This window comes from Lycorma delicatula, chromosome 10 (assembly GCF_047948215.1).
Source record: "Lycorma delicatula isolate Av1 chromosome 10, ASM4794821v1, whole genome shotgun sequence".
Taxonomy (NCBI): Eukaryota; Metazoa; Arthropoda; class Insecta; order Hemiptera; family Fulgoridae; genus Lycorma; species Lycorma delicatula.
Window position 1 is genome coordinate 39,488,600 of NC_134464.1, and position 22,636 is coordinate 39,511,235.

General features: G+C 29.2%; 1 protein-coding gene across 1 annotated transcript; it reads left to right on the forward strand.

Annotated features, from left to right (window-relative positions):
- The first annotated feature begins 3 nt into the window (after positions 1-3).
- On the forward strand, positions 4-9,981 carry LOC142331774 (thioredoxin, mitochondrial). The gene has a single exon (XM_075377861.1). The coding sequence runs from the start codon at positions 4-6 to the stop codon at positions 397-399; it is 396 nt and encodes a 131-aa protein (XP_075233976.1). The 3' UTR covers positions 400-9,981.
- Positions 9,982-22,636: the final 12,655 nt, after the last annotated feature.

Below are 22,636 nucleotides of genomic sequence, written 5' to 3' on the forward strand. Positions count from 1 at the left end.
AAAATGTTAGCCATGTGTCGATTAGCTATCGCTCGTGGTGTACGCACTGCAAGTATCGTCTATAAATCATTCGATGTTGTCGATAGTGATGATTTTGTTACTAATGTTATGAACAGTAATGTACCTGTTATAGTGAACTTTCATGCCGAATGGTGTGAACCTTGCCATATATTGACACCAAAACTTAAAGAACTTATTGGAACTCGTGATGATATAAATTTAGCTGTAGTCGACGTCGAAAAGAATGCTGAATTAGTTCATACCTTTGAAGTAAAAGCTGTTCCTGCTGTTATCGCTGTTAGGAACGGCTTAGTTGTTGATAAGTTTATTGGATTAGTCGATGGTGATATGATCGATAATCTTATTAATAAATTAGCTCCAAGTAAACCTAAAACCTAAATAGATGTATTATACCTTGTTATGTAGCTGCAACAAAATTTTTTTTTAATATTAAGAAAATGCATGTCTGTAATGTTATTGTATTATAATTTAAATTGAAATTGAATTTAACAATAGGTTAATAAAGATGTGCAATAAGTTATTTTCACGTTCACAGTATTTTTTTATTTTATAACTGATATGTAGGAAAGTACAGTGAAAATTAGTTTGAACGCTGTTTCACTATACATTTTATATATGAATAAGTTTTTTATTTAATTATAAAAATGTTTTTTAAAAAAAATTATATTTTTCTATTAATAAAAAAGGATTTGAAATATCATTAAAATTGATTTAAAAGAACCATACTTTGTTCTCTTTCTACTTGTTCAAGTTGTCATAACTGTAGGAATTGATTCAAGAGAAACATTTTTTGACTGACAGGCTCTGCTGAATGTAAATGTTAATTTGCACTTTTTGATTCTATATATTTTTTACATGATTGTTACTATTTAAGTGTACTATCTTAGAATATTTATATTTTAGAAATATATATTGTTCTTTAAATAAAAAATTAATATATAAATACATTAACCTTCATCAGTGGTCATCAATTTTCTCTCGAGTTGGTGATTGTGCAGCTATTTACCGCAAACCCAATTTTTTTTGTGTTCCATTTTTTTTAATATAATTTTAACACATGGCAGGGGTCTTTTTTCTTAGAATAAATGTTGGTATGCGATTTTAATTAAAAACTGTATTTCTCAGATTTTTAAACTTAAGGTAACACACTGTTTGACTTATCACATTTTTAGACTTAAAATAACTACTTTGACAAATCAGATTTTCAGACTTAGTGTAACTTTAGAAATGGCAATAAAAAAGAAAAAAAAAATGCTGGAATTTACTTTTGTAAGTTCACACTAAGTATGACCAGAATATTTAATTATAAAGTTCAAATTAATACTCTTCTCCTTCATCGAACTAAATGCTAAAGTGTTATAAAGCAGTAATTGTGAACAATACTTTATATAACATGAACAAAAATAATGTAAACATTATTTGCTTTAAAAGTTACTGCGGCAAGTTATTGTATATGACCACCAATGAGGTTAAATAATTTGAGTGTAGTATATTTATTTTCATCATTGTTGGTAGGTAGGTTATTTTTTAACGAATTGCTTGGTACATTTGCAATGTATTTTCATGTCCATTATTATGTAAATTTTATGTTAGTATGAGAACTAGTGTATTGCACATCTAAAATCCACAAACAATAATTTCATTTCATTCATTAGATCTGAATCCAGGTATTATAAATAACTCGATAGCCATTAATTTTTGTTAAAACAGTTGTACTGTATTTAAAAAAAATTCTTATTAGAATACTTTAATTATGTAATTTCACATGGCATACATTCATTAAATTTTGTAAATGTAATAAAACATACATTATATTATATTATTATAATACATTATATTAATACATACTACTTAATTTACATATTGCATATCTCTTTGTTGACAAATTATTTTGACTTGCTTACATCTTACTTACCTCTTTATATATGATAATTAAATAAAAAGGTTCATAATTGTTGTGTACAAGCAGTTTGTTATTTAGATATTGTGTAAATTAAGAATCATTGAAAAAAAATTGTTTACTGAAAATGATAAAAATTATATTAGAAGTAGTGTTATATATTTAGTATTTGTAAATTTATATCTTATATTGTTAATATACAATTTTTTAATTGATTCCATGGAATTGTTGATGTAAAGTGTAGTATGTGTATAAATGTTTGTGGTAAAGTAACGTTTCTGTTAGTGTTGTTCTTTACAGATTGAAGTCGATAAATAATTAAATGTTACCAATTAGTCATTCTATGTCTTTGTCGATGATTTTGAAGCCTTATAGCAAACTTCATAGCAATAGTAACAAATCAAGGATGATTATATATTGTATTCAGTTTTATTATTAATCTATGTAATTTTATTTCTTTATTGAAATTTGTCTTTAAAAAAAATTTAAGAAAAATTATAGGAAAGAACCATTTATTGTATTATGAATTTATGCTACATGAAATGTCCAACATTTTAAAAATATTCACTATTAATTGCTAAATAGCTAACCACTTTTAAAGACAGTTATTTTTAAATGATTACACATTCATTACAACCATTCCCAACTTTGACATAAATTGTTTATTTTTTAAAGTGTAGCATTCCTATTAAATAAATACTAATTGAAAACTTACCATTTATACAAAACTGTTGTGGAAAACATCCAAATTTGATGAAGGCAATGAAAAAGTTTATTTAATAAATGACTAATCAGATATACTTTAGAATTTGTTTGCACATCTTGCTTGATTATAAGGTTTAAAAAGTAGTATTTCTCTTTTGTTTCTTTTAATTTTTTAAAGATAAATTTCAGTAATGAAATTATGTAGATTAATAGAAAAATATCGAGAAGTGAGATTATCCACACTTTTTTATCATCATTATGAAAATATTTGTTAAGCTTTAAAATATTCGATAAAGAAATAGCATGCCTAGTCTAGTGTATAGATCCATTAATGGTCTAGTTTTAATGAATTAGTTTTTTAATTATTTGTATACTACTTTCTTTTCTAATAAATTTTAGAAATTGAAAAATAAAAAAAATAAATATTAATTTATTGTTATATCAAGGTAGTCTATATATGTTTAACCTTCTGTAATTGTTCATTTATTATAGAATATTATGATATGTAGAGGTAGAATAAATATAAGTTAAATCAGTCTTTATTTTGTAACTTTGAAGTTTGCATTATTTAAATTAAATTGAAAGAAATTTAGATGCCATTTTTTATTTAATTTGTTAAAGTAGCATCTGCTTTCAACACATTTGTGAATCTGTTTATACTGCCTCTATCATTTTTTAAAATTGATAAATCATTATTTATTAATGTGTAATTAAGCAATTTTTAAGTTATATTAGAATAACATTGTGTTGTATTATCATACTTTTTAGATATTATATCATACACTCCTAGGAAAAGTAATTAATTCAAAATACACAAATTTTACAGTAATGCGAATTGAAAAATCATATCCGCTGTAAAGTTAATAAATGTCCTGTAAGCGTTATTATGTTACCTATTTATTTCTGTATCAAAATTTATTTCTAGTCGTCTGCTTCACATTTACTATCAGGAGAATCCACCTTTTAAAAATTACTATGAAGTAGATTCAGAGAGGGTTAAACCAACCCCTTTTGACTTACAACACTTTTCTTAGAAAGAAATTACATACATTCCTTAGTTACATTTTAATATTTCCATTTTTAGCCAAGTTTTTTTAAATTTTTAACAATTAAATCCTGAACTAAAATTAGCTAACATAACTTTTCTTCACTTACTGTACATATGAGGTCATTTCTGACTAAAAAACATTTGTGGTAAGTTCATAAATTTTAAAGAGTTTAAAATGTCTTTTAGCAAGTAACTGTGTGTAAACTAACAAAAATAAAGATGTGTAAATAGAAAAATACAAAATTGCTAATAAAAAAATAAAAATTTCATTAAAATACAAAAAAAATAAAAAAGTTGAAATCTTAATTAAAATAATGAATTATAAAATGAATGATAAGGTTCAAAATGTAACCATTTTGACATAAACATTTTAAGTCTTTGATTTTGTTTTCACTTACTTGTAATTTAGTTTTGTAAGCTGGTTTTAAGTTGGGCAGCTTTTTATTAATGAAGACCTTTCGTGGTTTCTGTCCTAAATTTTTTTTAACTTGCTGTCATTCACTTTTTGGAAACCAATCATTACTCCTGACATCACTAGTTTTAAAAACGGTATCAGAATATTTGGTTTTGTAGAAACATTTTGTCGGTTGATCTTTTTTAAACTTAAGTATCCTGAAATCATTTATAAGTACTTTTTCTCAATTAATGTTATACTTGAAGTTATGACTGAAGTGACTCAGTAACAGTTTCACGTTAAGGAAATCATCAATGGAGATATGCAATTGTTTTCCCTCAATCGATGAACTCTTTACTTGTCTGTTTATATAAGTAGTGGCTTGCCATTTGAGGGATTGTTTTAATATGAGTCCTGATGCTATTTTTAATTTCATCACTAACTTTAGGATGGGAATTATGTTTCCCAAGTCTATCCAAATCGACCACTCCAGTTTCTGTTTGTTTTTTTTTTTAATCACAGTACTAATCACTCTATCATTTGTATCTAATGTTGATTTGAAGAAATGTTTGCTGACATGAAATTTTGTTTCAACTAATGTTAAATAAAAAGCACTATTAAGATGTCTACATTTATCCTTGCTTATCTGTATTTTGGACTAATAGTTTGCATATGGCAAGCAATAAATTCTCTTTGATGTTCGACGTTACCAAGTGTATAAAATTCATCAAAAATTGCTTGTCTTTGGATTTCACTTACATTAATATTATATTTCAATTTAAGTCATTCATTACAAGGTTCCTGTACCTCTCTAGCCCTTACATTTTTTCTAGACTTTGCAGTTGATGTGTACACCATTCCTGAACAACAAAGGATTTTTGCTTTCTTCTTTATCCAGAAACTTTGTTGGTGTAACTTTTTATGAGTAATCTTTTCTGCACTTTTATTGACAACTTTCCTTTTTCTACTAGTTGAAATACCAGCTACCACCTCATCAGTATGATCTGAGTTTCTGGCAACTCATTTACATTAGAAGTGGATTCCTGTAGCATAGCATTATATGATTTTGTCAATTGAACTGTCTATACTAGCTGAAATATCAGCATCCTCTTCAGTGGCGTCTGTATTTTCAATAAATGAATTTCATCATAATTTTCCTTAAAAGTAGATGCCTGTGGCGAAGCATTATACTATTCTGATGACATAGTGTACTGCTTGAGCTATTTACTACATTGACTATATATATATATATATATATATATATTATATATATTTATAGACTATATTGACTACATATTGAGCTTGATGATGATAATGATGAAGGTGAATAATGACGGTCAGTATCGGTGTCATCCTTAGCAGAATCAGAAATTTTTTGCTAGGTTTATTTTCCAACAACAATGGGTAATTTTTTCAACAGAACTTTGTACAGGTTGATCCTGTATTGATTGAGGAAGCACATTACATTCGATATATTTTCTTCATCATGTTTGCTAGATAGAGTGGCATAAATTCTTTTTAGACTGTGAAATTCTTGGCCAATAATGATTTTTACCAACTCTTTTCCTTGACTGTTCAAGTCTGTCAAAGAAAATAAAATCTAATTAAAATATTGAAAGAAAATGCAATAAGATTACGTGATGACATTTGAAATATATGATGAGATTACATTTGAAATTAAATTTTTTAAATCATTTTTAACTTAGTACCCTTGATGTAACAATATGCATCAAAAAGTAGATCATCATTCTTTTATACTGATTCTGACTTAATTCATTCATTCTGAGTCGAATTAGCTCATTATTAATAAGAGCTGTATTAACAACATTGACATGTTAACCAAAATTTTAACTACCAACTAACCATGCAAGTATTAATTTTATTATTATTTGTTGAGAAAGAATTTCTACCAGTGCCAATTTGGGTCAACCTCACTTAGAACTCTAGAAAATTATTACAATTTAGAATTTATATCAAAATTATTCATTAGTTAATACAATTGTTTTTCCTAGAAAAAAGTATTAACTGTAAGTAATACTAATTGTCAGGAATATTGTGAAAAAGTTTCATTTCATTATCCTACAAAAACTGTATTAACCAAAAATAATACTTTCTTAGTTAAATATTAACTTAACTTTCTGGAGAAAATTGTAGTAACGTTAAATGCTTCTGTGAATAATAGACACAATTCTATATGTAATTTCCAGAAAACTAACTTAATAATACACTTTCTTTTAGAATAATTAAAATCATTTTCATTTGAAACTTCCAAACAAAACTACTACAACATGAAATATTACACTGTACAGTGGAGAATGCGCATGTACACTTGTCTAAGTGCTAAATAATACTGTCTTCTTCCAACCAACAGCAGCCAACTGGTTCCGAAGAAAATAAAAGTTACTGCTATCTAGCAATGAATAAGAGAAATACAGAAATACTGTTTTCTGTGGATAAATTATACCTTATTTTGAACTTATTTTTGTAATAACCTAAAAGTTACAAATTTTTGAGTTATGACACTTTTCTTTGGACTGTACGATGTTACCTTCATTGAATTATTTAACTGCAAAAATTTTATATTTTTATTTTAATTCATATGTACTGTATGACTTTTTCTTAGATGATTATAATAGTTTTACCAAAATCAATTATAATCATTTGTTTTAATCTTGTGACTTAAAAGATCATCCATTTCTGTTGTTAAATTTGTTTTGTATAATCTAGATTGTTCATATTTCAGATAAATCTATTTTAATATTCCAATAATTGTAAATTAATAACTCATTAGATTTATAATTTTTTATTAAAATATTAGATTTTTTTTTAAGTATGATTAATTCTTTCTGTATATTATGCATTTATTCTTATAATTTTTATGTATAATCTATAATGCATTACATAATTGCAACATGGACCTCTGTATAGGTATTTCAATGTTTTTTCAAATGTAATGCAATTAAAAAAAAAAAAAACAATTTTAAGAGCTTCGAAGAAAGAATACTCATATAGTGATAGATACTGGATGAATGTAGTTTCATTATTTTGTGTAGTACTCTAATTTAACTTGGTTCATAATATTTTTTTTTATTGATTTTTACTCATTGTTCTATCAAATTCATATGTAACCTTTATATTCTTGGGAAAACACCACAGTTTGTAATGTTAATATAAGCATTTTCCATTACTAACATAAGATTATCGATAAAAGTTTCTTGATGTTAAAGTTGTCTTTATGTTCCTGTATTTTTTCTTTTAAAGACACAGGATCTCAACCACCAATTTCTGTTCATATTTTATCATTTAAACCAATAAAGTAAAGCCTTTTACTGATTATAACATAACTATTTATATGCACCATAGATTTTATAATGTAACTTTCTTTTCGCCTTTAACTCCTGACTAAAATACATCTAAATAAGGAAAATGATGACATCTTTCATTGTTTGATTTCAATTAATTCCAATAATAATAAACTGCGAAAAATAAATTTTGTCTACATATGATGAAACAATTTTATCCATATTAATCATGAAACTTCAAAAACATAATTATTTAATCAAAGTGGTTGCTATGGTATATCATCTAGGACACATTTAGAGCATCCTCCAAATGTTTATTCTAAGTCAAGTTTATTCGTATTAATTCTTTTTCTTATTCTTAATTCTTATTCTAAGTCATATTTATTCTAAGTCTGTTTTAAATTATTGTATCATCTCTCATCTCATTTTCATAATGAAACTTTAGGAGATTGTTTAAATCATATACTAATTCTTTAGGGTTTTTTTCCCATATTTTCCTAAAACAATTTAAATAAATATTTTCCACTTTTTATGCAATGTCAGATGCTACAAGTTATTTTGATAAAATGATTAATGAAGTTTTTCAAAAACAATATTTTAATTAAATAATTTTTTTTGAAATAGCCTAAAAATTATTTATTAAATATTTCTATATGTGTGCTGTTAGATTTTAGTAAATAATTATGTTAGAGTGTTGTATTATACATATCATTTTATTCTCTGTGTGTGATAAAATACATTATACACATGCAGTTTAATGTAAAACTGATTGTATAACAGTTATTGCAATTTTGCCATTGTGACGAGACACTTAGGTTATTTTTATACATTTTCACTGTGTAATTAATTAATTAATTCTGCTTTTTATAAGTTTTTGCAATTTTTATACATAAATGAAATTAATTAGAATTTTGGAATTTTCATAAGTTATTCATTACTACAAAAGGTATAAAGAAGAGTAATTAAAAGTTACTAAACTTCCTCATTTATCCAGCTTAGGCTAAAGTTTATGTAAATATATTATTTTTAATTTGTAGATCTTACAAGTGATAATTACATTTAAACAATAAATATATATTAAAAAAAAATTGTGAAATATATGAAATATCATCCTCTGTTAAACATATATAAAAATGATTAAAACTCATTTTCCTGCATTACTGATATTTAAAAATAATTATAAGTTTGCTGAGTAAACTGTTATACTTCAGAGGTTATGTCTAACAATAGTAAAATACAGCCCAACCTGTAAATTTAAAAAAAATACATCTTATTCAAAATAATCAACAAGTAACTATAGATAACCTATTTACAGACCTGAAATGATCATATAATGTTAGATGAATCTTTGTAGCATATGAAAAATGCCAAGCTTGATCAAGATGTTTCCATTCTGTTGTGGAGCTCAACAGTAAATAAAAATAGTTCATGTTCTGAACTCAAAACATTATAAATTTGAAAATTCATCAAACAACTAAAACAATTAAAATTTTTGTTTAGTTTAACTGAGATTACAGTTTTAATTACACTGTATAAAGTATGGTTTTCACCGAACTAACTATTCATTATTGAATACAGTATGTGACTTTTCATGTGAATACTTTTTATCTCTGATTTTGATTTTGAATTAAGCATTGTTAACAGGATTAAAAAATATTTGAATGGCTGTGATCAGCCATCGGGTTTACCTCAGAATGACCACCAAAGTTAAAATTTTGTGATAATTATTACCCTATAATGATGTAAGCTATCAAGTTGGTTCAAACGCACAAATATAAGATTTACTAAAATGCATAAAATATTTAAATATTAATTTTTTAAGTCAAGTTTAAAACCCCAAAATGGTAGAAAAACTAACTTCTTAATAATTGAAAAAATAAAAAATATCATATAACTGCCAAAACACAAGATAAATAAGTTATATTAACTTAGCATATGTAGCATAAGTATTTAAGTTAGAGATAATAACTTTATTAGATATGAATTAATAATTTAATGAACTGAAATAATAAAAGTAATAAGATTATTTCTTTTGGAAAGTCTTAGAATTTTCATTGAAAACTGATGTAGTAACAAGAATAATATTGAATTATTCATGAAAAGAATGGACGAACCATTCAATTGAAATCAAATTATAGAGCAGAAAGGTTAAGTAAATAAATTGAAAAAATGTTAAATTTTTATCATAATGTATGTTTTTTTGCTTTTATTAAATATTACTTTAAGGAATTACATATTTATAAACATTGTTGTTGTACAGCTTAATCTAATATAAATTAAAATAATTTTGCCTTTCAATAACAACAATAAAATAATCATAAAATTTTGAAGCTTTTTTTATATATTAATTGTAAATTTTTAATACCGGTATTTATGCATCTTAAAGTAAGTTATAAATTTTAATAAATATGTAATGATGTGTAATTGTTATGCAATAACATATTTAATGTATATTAATATAATAATGTTTATCTTATTTATAAATACATATTGTACTTACTATATTTATTCGCATTATATTTATGCATTATATTTAATGCCACTTTTAATATCTTATATTGTAAAAATACCATTGTTATATAATTAATACATTTTCTTATCTATAATCTAATTTATTTGTTTTTAATTTCTCTTCTTTTCCTTCTCATTATGGTTCAGTTTCTTCATGGTGATTATTTTTAATTTACCTTTTGCAAATTAAAGTAAATGTTAAAACAGTTATTTAATAATTATTTTATTACATGAAAAAACTGTGTTTTATCTAACAAGTTATAACATATTTTTATATTTAAAAATATGAACATTTAAAAATATATAAATAACAGTGAAAGTGAAATCCCATCACAATAAACCACCTATTATTTAACCCATCATTTTAACCTTTGTAAAATTATTTTTTACAGCTTCTTGTCAAATTTTGTCAAAATTTAAGGACTGGTACGACTGCTGCTTCCAACCAGATGAGAGGGAAGACTTGTGTGGGAAACAAACCATTATAAATACTCAGTAGGTGATGAAGGGCCGAATTGGGAAGGTTTGAAAGCATACATATGAAAGGATGTTATCAGGTCCAGGGGTCCATCACTTACATGATGTTATCATGTAAGTTTTTTAGTGCATGCGACAACTCGTTGAATGTAAAGGGAGAATTTAATTCGCCGAATGAATTGGTGAGCATAAGGAGAGGTCAGTGTTGGATAAAGTGCCAGTTGATGACGACATAAACATGCATGATCCATCATTCAGTAGACAGAAGTCTAAGTCCTGTCTCACTCTGTTTATGATATTTCCTCGAGGGAAACAGATTGTTGAGTTGCATGAAATATGGTGGACATTAAAGTCTGTTACTATTTAGCAATGGAGATGGTATTTGGACGAGGAGATTTTGCATATTTAATATATCAAACTCTGAGTTTGGTGAGAGGTATAGGTTGCAGATGTGTAATTTTAACGGGACAGAGATCCTTATGGCGACTGTGGGGATGTGGGTAGCTAATGGTATCCTTGTAGCCAATGCCCCATCCTGCATGAAGATAGCAACTCCGCCACTTTCTCTACCATCAATGAGACAGTTGTATCTCTCACAGAAATGGCCTCTGAGAGTCACTGCATCATGTAGAAGATGCATTTCTTGGAAGCACATTACTACAGGTTCTGCACGTATCAATACCTTATTATCTTCAATTCAGGAACAAAGACATCAGATTTTCCACTGGATAATTTTTATAGGTGGAAGTAACTATAGATATATACAGATGTACAATTACAGATTTATAAAATTTATAGGTGATTCTGACTTCCTGTTGTAAATAACACTGTGCAGATTATTTGCCAAATATTATTCGGTTTTTCTTTTTTGTGTTAATAACTTACAAAGTGCTTGGCTTCTTTGGGCACTTCATTCCCTACCATATCCTCGAGGAGACCTCGAGATGATGGTCGGGATTTGGAAGCCTGGAAAGCTGTGGAAATTGTCCAGGTGTTGATTTTTTGATAGATCTCTTTAAAGGGATCTTTTTAGTTCTCTGCATAGGTGGTGAACAGGGGATTTTATTTGGCGGTGTAGCCATTAAAGTGATTTTTGGTAAACCACTGTCGGTCTTTCCACTAATAATTTTTTTTTTGCCTGTACTCTTACTTAGCTCTGAATTAGTTGCTGTGAGCAAGGCAACTTGATCAGAAAAAAATCTGAATGAGCTGTTTTAATTCACTGCACTGTTTATTACCTGCATTTCCAGAGGCTTGGCTTGATGTAGCGGTAGCAAAAAAGACGTCTGATTGCAAATGCTCTGGTTTGGAAAAATGTTTCCCTTGACATGATTTGAGCTAATAATGAGATTTTTCCATCTGGTGAATAGGGAATGTGTTCCCCCACTTGGGCATCAAAATTATGATCCATGTTTCAGATATCAGCCCTTAGTTGACCGTGCCAATTCTGTTTTTCAATACCATTATACACCCCATGAACAGATCTGTTTAGATGGAAGCTTTGTAGAAACAGTGTCAAATAAGCAGAATCATTACTGGGGCATAAAATTTTGGATGTTGTGTGATGCAGTGTCCAGTTACTGCTTGGGATTTTATACATATAAGGGAGCAAAAAATCAAGATAAGGAAATGTTAAAGGAGCTTGGACTACGGTAACTTGTTATTACAAAACTTTTAAGTTTTGGTAATTAATGAACAAAGGTTTCCATATTTTTATGGACAATTTTTTTATGTCCGTGCCAATATCTAGATATTTGTACAATGTTTGTACCTAAATTACTGGTACGATACCGAGGAACAGAAAATATTAGCCAAAACAGTTTAATAAGAAATTTGCTGTAGGTGAAAAAATGTATTGTCAGTCTGGATCTGTGCTTGTGTGTACATATTGGGAAAAAAATCACAGAGAGCTCCAGTATTATTTCTTTCAAGTAAGTTGTTGGCTGCAGATGTGGAAGTGGCTCCCTGACTCAGACAAGAAGAAACAGTAAACACACCTGAAATGATCCACAAATATAATCAATTTATGGGTGGAATTGACATAGCTGCTATGATGTTATATACGAGATGAATGGAACACTATGCTTTCTTATGGAGAACACTATGCAATGAATGGTAAAAAATTGCTTTCAATAACATGGGAAGAATGGTCATTAATTCTTAAATTTTATATAAGGAACACAATAAGTCTGCAAAGGGGCAACAAATAAAATCCATTATACCAATGGTTTGTGTACTCTGTAGACATTGTTGAAGGGATATCGAAGGAATGGTTCTAGTTGAAAGATATTAAAGATGAACCACAAGAGTCTCCTGGTTTGCAAAAACTTCTTGAAAGAAAGGAATCAGGAAGATGCTGTGTATGCACTGTGTAAGGGAAAAAAGATCTCAGATACTGCACTAGATGCAACAAAGGGCTCCATGCAGATTGTTTTGTTAAACAGAAATGTTGAATAGTTGACTTTTGTAAAATAAATTATATAGATCTATAAATAATGCAAATAAATTATTATTTTTTTATTTTATTCACAAATAGTGGGTGGTACTAAATAATGTGTTTTCATCAAATTTAAATTGGGGAAATTTTAATAAATTTGTTCTAAAATGAAAATTTTTTTGTTAAGCATTAAAAAATTTTAATTTATAATTTTTTTTTTAATTTTAAAATCTGTATGCATCAAACTTAAATAGACCACAAGAATCTCCAAGATTTTTTTGCTAAGTATGATTTTATTCATACTGTTACTTAAAAATTGTGTATAGTGTTATTTTCAAAAACTGTTTACATGTTTATGAAAAATACCTTGTGCATTTTAGCATAACCCAGTCCCAGCAGCCTACACTTCAAAGGTTCAAAGGGTTAATATATTTATTTAATCCCTTTATTTATTTATGATGATAACTTTACTTCTTTAATTTATTCAATTATTTTTGTAAACTTACTCAATTCTCTTAATTATTTAATTACTTTATTTACTGTATATGTTTTGAGAATTAACATATGAAGACCTCAGGGAAAGAACAATCTAAGTGACATTTGACTCTTTTCTAGAAAACAGTGATTTTAGTAGAACAATATAATTGATACTTCTCTGAATGCATAATATTCAAATGTGAATATCATGGACATGGACTGTTTTTTCGTCAAAATTACTAGTTTAGCTTGTAAAACCATTAAAATTTAATATATGGCAGCACTAATCCAATTTTTAAAAAAAATGGACTTAGATTGTTCTTTGCCTAATCTTCATATATAAAAAACATTAAAAATTGGTAGTACAATTACCTGAATGCTAATCTCTCTTTTTTTGTTTAGCCTCTGGAAACACTATAATGTATTACGTCAGAGGATGAATGAAGATGATATCTATGAGTGTAATGAAGTATAGGAGTAGACTTGTATAGTCTCAGGTCGACCATTCCTGAGATGTGTGGTTAATTGAAACCCAACCACCAAAGAACTCTGGTATCCATGATCTAGTACTCAAATTTGTATAAAAGTAACTGCCTATAAAAATAATCTAAGATTTGAACCTTAGAACTCTCAACTTCAAAATCAGCTGATTTGCGATGACGAGTTAACTAGCAGACCAGTCCGGTAGGCTGTTATTATAGACCTGCTTCATGTTTGGAATACAGGTATACTTAAGAATAGTACACAAAAATATATTTCATTATTTTAGGACAAACAATAATTACAAATTTTTTGTTTAAACGCTTAAATGTCAACAACTCAATAAATAAAACTAAAAGTAAGAGAATAAATTAAAAAGTATTGATATAATATATAATTATCACTATACTCTAAACTATATTTATACATTAAAATATCTACCCATTTTCATTTATTTATTTAGCCAACCCCTGTGCTGAGTAGTTAGCATCTGGGCATTTCATGTGAAGATCCCAGGATCGAATACCAGTCAGGCATAGCATCTTTTCACATGACTGTTCCCTTTAACTTCCATATTTATTTGTATCAATACGTTTCTTAGATTGGGAGATGCAGCATTAAAAACAAAAATGGCCTTTTCTCTTTAAAGTGGAATATTTTGGTTCAGAAAAATCATAGACATACAAAAAAAATAAATTAAAGCTAAAGTCTTATGCTTTTAAACGATTTTAATGCATTTTACTGGAAAAATTTCCCCCATGCGCCCAATCACATGTGAAAAACTTTCAAATTTTTAAAACTTTTCTTCTCAGTGATTTTTTTCTAATTTAATGGTTTTTAAAATCTGAAATGTACTGTCAAAAATTAGTATTCATTTTTTTTAATATTTGTCTCTAAGCCTCTAGGTTGCAAAGTTAAAGTAGTTTGAATACAATCATTTTTATCATAAAATATAGGTGTCCCTTTAATTTTTTGTACTAGTGTAGTAGGTATCAGTGGCAGCCCATAGCTAAAATTAGTGGGGGTGTTGCTGCAGGAAATTTTTTTCTGGGCCTTTTCATGGTTAAAATTTTCTGTAAAATAAAAGAACCGAAAAAAAAATGAATCAAATAGAATAGCTGGAAGCAGGATAATAATCTAATTTACACTTTATCACATTCAAGGTTATGGTACACGGTTTTTATTTGGTTTAACCGAATAAATAATAAAATGTCAATACAGATAATATTTTTTAATACTATTAGATAATAACTTAATAAAATATCCGTTTAAAAATACTATAGTCCAATGGTGATTAATTAAAATTTCTATGTAAACAGAAACTAATATATAATTAGTTTTTACTAATTACCTTCTCTTCTGACCTTCCATTGTGTTTTTGGACAGATTTTGCAATCAAAGAGCCCTTTCTTTCTGCCATCTTCTGATCATTACAGAAAAAACAACTAAACTGCTTTCATATTCCTTCGACTAATTAAGCTAGAAAAGGGAACAAACAAGGAACGTTCCATACACAGGCGAAGTAAAAAACAACTACCTTCTACAAGCACACCAGACTTTTGGCACTACGGCACCAACAGTGCTGTTTCTCCCTCGCAACCTCACGTGCAGCTTCCTACATGCACATGCAAACTATGCCGTGGGAACTATGAAGCACACAATTCCATACAAAGATTTTTGTATCATTTTCATAAACTGGGGGACGACCACTGACATTAAGCTTAAGGGTTATATGTTGTACAAGTATAAAGAAAAAATTAAAGAAAAAATTACTCATTGTATTAAATGTTATTGATAATATTAAGCAGAAATAGGAGGTGCTGCAATTCCACAGTGTTATATGCGAACCACCCATATTATGGAAAACATAATTGTTTTACCTTTTTTTTTAATGAGCCATTGCCTTTCTAGACCACCTGATCACCCCCAATTTTTTGTGGGTCTTCTACCACCCCCTACTGAAGACCACCAGCACCCACAACCCCGACGGGGAGTCTTATTCTTTAAGACTTTGGGGGTTGGCATCCCCACGGGCCTAGCCTCTGCAGCTTTTCTTCCCACTACACACTGAGCTGCAGAATACTTTACACTATACACATATACTACCCCAAGAACACTACACAAGTTACAACACATACCCTTACACAACTACACAACAACATCCAACACAATTTTCTCTTACATTTACTCTCGGTGGTGTTGCAACATCTTACGAAACGCAACCGTAACCCAAGGTAGGAGCTATCGTGCCGATGGGTGAATGGCTCTATGTAGTGAGTCTCGAACGATGTTTTCTGGGCACCAGGGCAAATCCAGTAGTGTTTAGCTCTAGCTCCAGTACGTGTGTGCTCTGCTGGAGTGGTCCATTATATCGCCGGTAACTGTGGGACCAAAATTTCAGTTCCAACAATAAATCCTATGATGGTTGGTGGTCCATCTAAAAAAAAACCCCAATTTTAGTATAGTGAAAAGGCCTCGGTCAACTTTGTCTGACGAGGATAATGTTACTGCAGAAGAGAATATAATAAATTCTAATGTCAATTATAAGAATGTTCGTTTTGTTGTTCTTCGGAATAATCAGGAGGGTGGCTCCCTTCAAAAGGTCTCCCCTTTCCTGATTAACAAATGTGTCACCGGTTCTATTGGTTCTCCGAAGAACATCAGAAAACTACGAGATGGAACAATTCTGATAGAAACATTTAATGATGGGCAGAGTCGCTCCCTGTTACATCTCAGCATAAACATAAGTGCGACATGCCACAAGACCCTAAATACCAGCCAGGGAGTAATTTTTTGCCGCGACCTTCTGGAAATGGATATAAACGAAATTGCTGATGAACTTTGTGCTCAAGATGTTGTAGTTGTTAATCATATAATGAAAAGCAGAACGGAATAGAAGAACCAACACCTTCTCTTATACTGATGTTCAACCTTCCAGTCCCCCCGGAAAAAAATAAAAATTGGTTATCTTTCAGTCTGAGTACGACCTTTCATTCCCAACCCTTGACGATGTTTCAAATGCCAAGTGTATGGTCACACGACAATATCTTGCTCAAAAACAGAGGTATGTGTTAAATGTGCTAAAGAAGGACACAATGATACTTACTGCCAAGAAGATCAGTCTTGCATCAGCTAATGTTATTTTATTTTTGGTCAGGCATGAATAAAAAATGTGTTGGATTAGAATTATCCTTACTCAATTAAACCATTACTATAGATGTTGTTTTTTGTGACTTTATCTATTTTGTAACTTATAAGTATCTTCATACATAATTCATTTTAGTGTAGCTGTAGAACATAGCCTTTAAATTCTTCTATAAATACCCTAGTACATATACACCATAGTTAGACAATATCTAGCTGTCCTCTTGAGGGCGTGTTTATTATTGACAATTATGTTTATTTTTTTCTATGTATTATATGTTTTCTGCTGAGGTCTGAAGGTAGGAGAATCCAAGGAAGGCCATCATCACCTTATGTGTAATATTTGTTAGAAGTCTTATGAATTTTGTTTAATAATACTTGTTTATTTAATATTTTCTATGTTCTTATGGTACTTTATTTAATTTAAGTTTGTTTTTAAGAATGCACAATGTCTCTGTAACTTGTATAGGCCTGTTTTGTCAAATTATGCTTATGTTGAAGTATGTATATTGTTTTTTATTTTGTTTGTGAGATATATGTTGTTATTTATATGAGTTCATTTTTAAGATTTTGTATTTTTTTGTTAATTTTGTTCATTACCAGACAAGTTTGGGGGTCACATAAATAACACTGCAAATTAAAAAGTTAACCAATCAATAAATTTTACATCACAACTCGAGGATTAACAAATCTAAACACACTATACCTAACATTAAAAAACTTTCCAAAAAACAAATTTAACCTGAAGCTTCACTCTTGAAACCTTTCAAAAAACTAAACCTGATATTACTGTATGTGTTTATTATTGACAATTATGTTTATTTTTTTCTATGTATTATATGTTTTCTGCTGAGGTCTGAAGGTAGGAGAATCCAAGGAAGGCCATCATCACCTATATTTACTAATATAGATGATGATATTTATATTCTGAATATAGATGATATTTATATCATCAATATATTTACTAAATATATTTTCTTCTTTATACGGATAGGTCTAAAAGACCACTCAAATTGTACAGTTTTTCCTCCACTTCTTTCTATTCAGGACCTTTTCTTTCCAGTTTTCCTCCAGCAGAACTTCTAAGATAAAATTAGTCTAACCCACCCACCTTGATCTTGATCTTCATGTGGATCTTTGTCAAAATGGATTAGCTGAGAAGATCTTCTTAATCTGTATTGTCATGTCGATGCAGATGTCATAACCATTGCAATTGCTTCTGTTTGAAATCACTAATTACCAGTTTTTCAATGCCATGCTGCCGGTTTTTTTCTTTGCTTCTATTCACCTGATGAGAATGTAATCTTTTACGTATGATCTTTGTCTTTTATGATCAAATGTATGATCTTTTATCAGTCTGTAACTCTTTGTCAATATTCAGTTGATTAATAAATATGTTATATTTGGCTCAGTTTATAATTTTAAAAGTTTACTTTTAAATAATTTCCATTGTTAACAAACATAAAGGAAAAAAATATTTTCTTCTTTTAACCGTTACATAACCAATTAAGCTAATTCTTCTTACAAGATTGTATCTGCTTCTCTTTTATAATTTCTGAGATCTCTTTATTTGTTAATCAGACTATCTAATCATTTACGTTTTTTGTAGTGCTACATATTCGAAGCCTTTATTTTCTTACATTTTTGCTTTCTGATTTTTTAGAGTTTTACTGTGATAAAGACTAGTGTAAAAAAAATTCTTTATAACTCCTAGACCTGTATTTTTTACTTACAGACTTCTTTTTTCTTTACTAGCTGTCCTTCTCATGATAACCCACTTTTTATGCCCAACTTACTTACAAAGTTAAATAAAGAAGCTTGTTGGTTAACATTTTAAACAATGATTTACACAGTATTCCATTGTTACTTTTTCTCGTGTTAATATTTGATTTTTTTTATTTGTTTTAACTTTTAACACTGAATATTTAACTGCCTTTAAGTTTTTCATGAGTTTTTTTCCGTTACAAAGATTAAACAAGAGTTAAGTTGGCTTTATTTAGGCTATTAACTTAAAATATATTTGAAAAGTTTTCAAAGTTTAAAACTTTAAGACAACAGGGTAGATACTTTTTTACAGATTAAGTAAGTCCTTTCTTGGCCACATGTCCAGTAAGCATGATTCTTCAGAAACTACTTTTTATCTAAAAATCTGATAAGTAGGTAACTTTAAACTTTAAATGTACAAGTTGCAATTTATTCTTTTGAAGAATAGAATTGTTAACTTTCACATTTGTAAAATCGGATATACTTTATGACCTGCTTTTTTTTTAAATGTAAAAAGTCATGATAAGTTAGCTTTGATTTAGAACAATCTGACTTATTATTTCATACATTAACATAAAAAATGAGGTTTTTAATGATTTATTTGAAAAAAATTACAATGTGTTATTATTAAAGTGCATTGAATCTAGGTGTTCAATGAATTTACTATTTTTGGTATTCATTTGTCTTATAACTTTGTTATGTAATTCTTAATAAGCTGGGTGTGATAATTAATTTTTGGAATGTACCTTTAAAAAATATACATTTAGAATTGTTTGTTAGAAGCCATTGTTATCTTTTAAGTACTTCCTTTAAGCATTTATATATGTGTGTGTGTGTATACTAACTTAAATGATTTTCTCATTGATAGAAATAGAATATGGAACTATTTTTCCACATTACCTTTCCTTTATGATATTTGGATTGGCTTGCTGGATGCCCAAAAACTATAATCAAAGTGCAGCCTTTAATTTTGGGAGTGACTAGAAATCACTGGGAGCTAAGTCTGAGAGAATCAGTTGGGTGAACAAATTCAGTAATTCATTTTTTTGCTAGAAACTCTCTTAGGGTGATTTGTATCACGTGTTAGGGGTCACTAACAGTTTTTGTATTAATGATTTAATATCTTAAATAATATTTGGATTGTAGCAATTCTGACTTTTTCCTGTTGTTTGTTCTTGTTGGTTATCTAAAACTCAAGAAAATAAATACGAGGTTGTGGATAACTCACATGACATTACTAATGATGTAGGAATTGTATAGATAATCAACACTGAACCCGTGTTTTTATACATCAAAACAAATGTGCTGACAAAGGAATATAATTTAATCACTTAATATTATGGAAAAAAATCATGTTGGTGTATAAATAAACATTTTTTTCTAATCAATTCTTTTTCTCTCATTTTATTAATAGATTACAATTCTTTAACTTGATTGAAAGACAGCAAACTTAAATGAGAGATGAGCTAAGCCAGTAAAAATACTAAATGTTAAACAAAATTTATTTTGATAAATTAATTTTAAAATTAAATGGTAATGTAATAAAGAAACAAATAGTCTTGTCATTTGCAGATTATTAATTTGTTAGTTTGGAGAGAGAGAGAGAGAGAGACTAAAATAGAGTGAGAGAGAGAGAGAGAAAATGACTGAGCAAGTGAGTGAGTAACTGGGTAAAATGGAGGTTGGGAACGAGGTAATAATTTTGGTAGGACAGACTTAGTAGGTTTTGTAGATGAGGGGTGTACTGTGATGGTTCAAAAGGGGTATGGAAAGTGTCCGCACCAGATGGCGTCCTTTACTTGACTTCCTGTTATAATAATTAGTTGTTCTTGTCGGATTATTTTCATCTAAAGATCTGTCCACTAATTTCCCATTCCTATATTTGTTTATTATTACTGCTATAGAATGACTGGTATCAGTAACACAAATTTATTATTAATATATTTTTTAAAGGAATTTTTTTTGTTTTTGATGATATAATTATTTTATTTTGTAAGTGAATATATTGTTAAAATTATGTTTTTTTAATTTGATTGAAATTATAAAATAACTAAGTGTCATGTAGTAAAATTTGGTTTAATTTGTCAATCTATATTTATGATATAACAAGTTAATTAATTCAAAAAAGGTTACTGTTAATAAAATTAGCTTAAAGTGTCTTGCAAATAATTGCATATGCTGCATTTATTTTAAATTAAAATTTAATATAATCTAGTGGTTATATATTGTTAAATTATAATATAATAATTGACTGTCACTGGATGAAGTAGCGTAGAAGTTATCTGATAAAATTGCGAATATTGACTTAAATTTGCCATTTTTTAGGGAAAATTCCACTTCATGTGTTATAAGCATAACACAATTTAAATACCAAACAATAATTAAATTATGTTGCTAGCAAGTATTAAATTTAAAAAAAATAATTTTGTATTTTGTAGAAACCTACAACGTAAAAATATAATTTTTACGTTGTTTTCTGCATTTGATTCCAGTTGTAATAAATTGTATTGACCTTTTTTTCACTGATATTTCATATTTTTTAATTGTTTTATTTGCATTTGTTATTATTTGTTACTTAAAAAAGTAGTAATTTATAAATTGTATATGTTTAAAAAATCAACATAAATACGAAGGTTATTTTATTTCCAAGGTCCGATCGGTCACGAAATTAAAACCACAGTGAAAATAAAAAATTTTTTATTTGTAACAAGTACTTACATAGTTACGCTGTTTCTCTACATAGTCGCCACTCCGATTTAGACATTTGTCGTAGCGTGGTACCAACTTTCCAATACCCTCGTCATAGAACGGAGCCGTCTGTGTTTTCAGCCATGTTTCTACGTTGGTCTGCAGCTCGATTTCTGTGCCAAAATGTTGTCCTCCTAGCCGACGTTTGATGTGAGCAAAGAGGTGAAAATCGGATGGAGCCAAGTCCGCGTAGTATGGTGGGTGATCAAACACTTCCCAACGAAAACGCTGCAGGAGCTTTGTTACAGCTGCAGTGTGCGGCCGAGCATTGTCATGGAGAAAGACAATGTCTGATGACAACATTCCTCTCCGCTTATTCTGAATTGCCCTTCGTAGGCGTTGAAGAGTCACGCAATATGAGGCTGCAGTGATGGTCGTGCCACGTTCCATGAATTCCACCAAGAGAAGTCCATTCCGGTTCCAGAATACAGTACTCTCTGTTGGAGAAGGTTAGCTTGAACTTCTTTGGTTTACTGGGAGAATGAGAATGCATCCACTGTTTGGATTGTTCTTTTGTTTCTTCAGTTTCGAAATGGACCCATGTCTCGTCCCCTGTGACAATTTTGTTCAAAAAACCTTCTCCTTCATTGTGGTAGCGCTGAAGAAACGTTAGGGAGGCGTCCATTCTCATTGTTTTGTGGTGGTCGGACAGCATCTTGGGAACCCATCTCGCACACAGTTTGCGGTACTGAAGTCTCTCACTCACAATGGTGTAGAGAGCTGATCTTGAAATTTCAGGAAACGAATCACTCAATACAGAAATTGTGAACCGACGATTTTCTCGAATTGCCTCATGCATTCGCTCAACGAGATCATCGGTTGACACTCGCTTCCTTCCCTGACTGCCTGCATCATGAACATCTGTACGTCCTGCTTTAAAATTCCTGCACCATTGTCGCACTTTGCTGTCACTCATTTCACTCATTTTTCACCGTACACATTACTTATTCGTCGATGAATTCCAGCTATATTACACCCCTCAGCCTGAAGAGATCGAATTACCGCACGCACTTCACACTTGGCGGGAGATCCTATTGTTGTAGACATGTTTCCGTGCTAGCTGCGTGTTCAGAACTAAACGAAGTGACGCGGCGCAACACATATGCGCAAAGGTTCATCCGAATTTTGCGCGGGTTTTTATTTCGCGACCGATCGGACGTTGAAAAAAATAACCCTCGTATGTTTGTGAAGTGATATTGATGGAGGTTTGAACAGTTCTGTTCTGTTA

Bases quoted from the DNA above. Each gene is read 5' to 3' on its own strand.
- LOC142331774 (XM_075377861.1), top strand. From the start codon at position 4: ATGTTAGCCATGTGTCGATTAGCTATCGCTCGTGGTGTACGCACTGCA.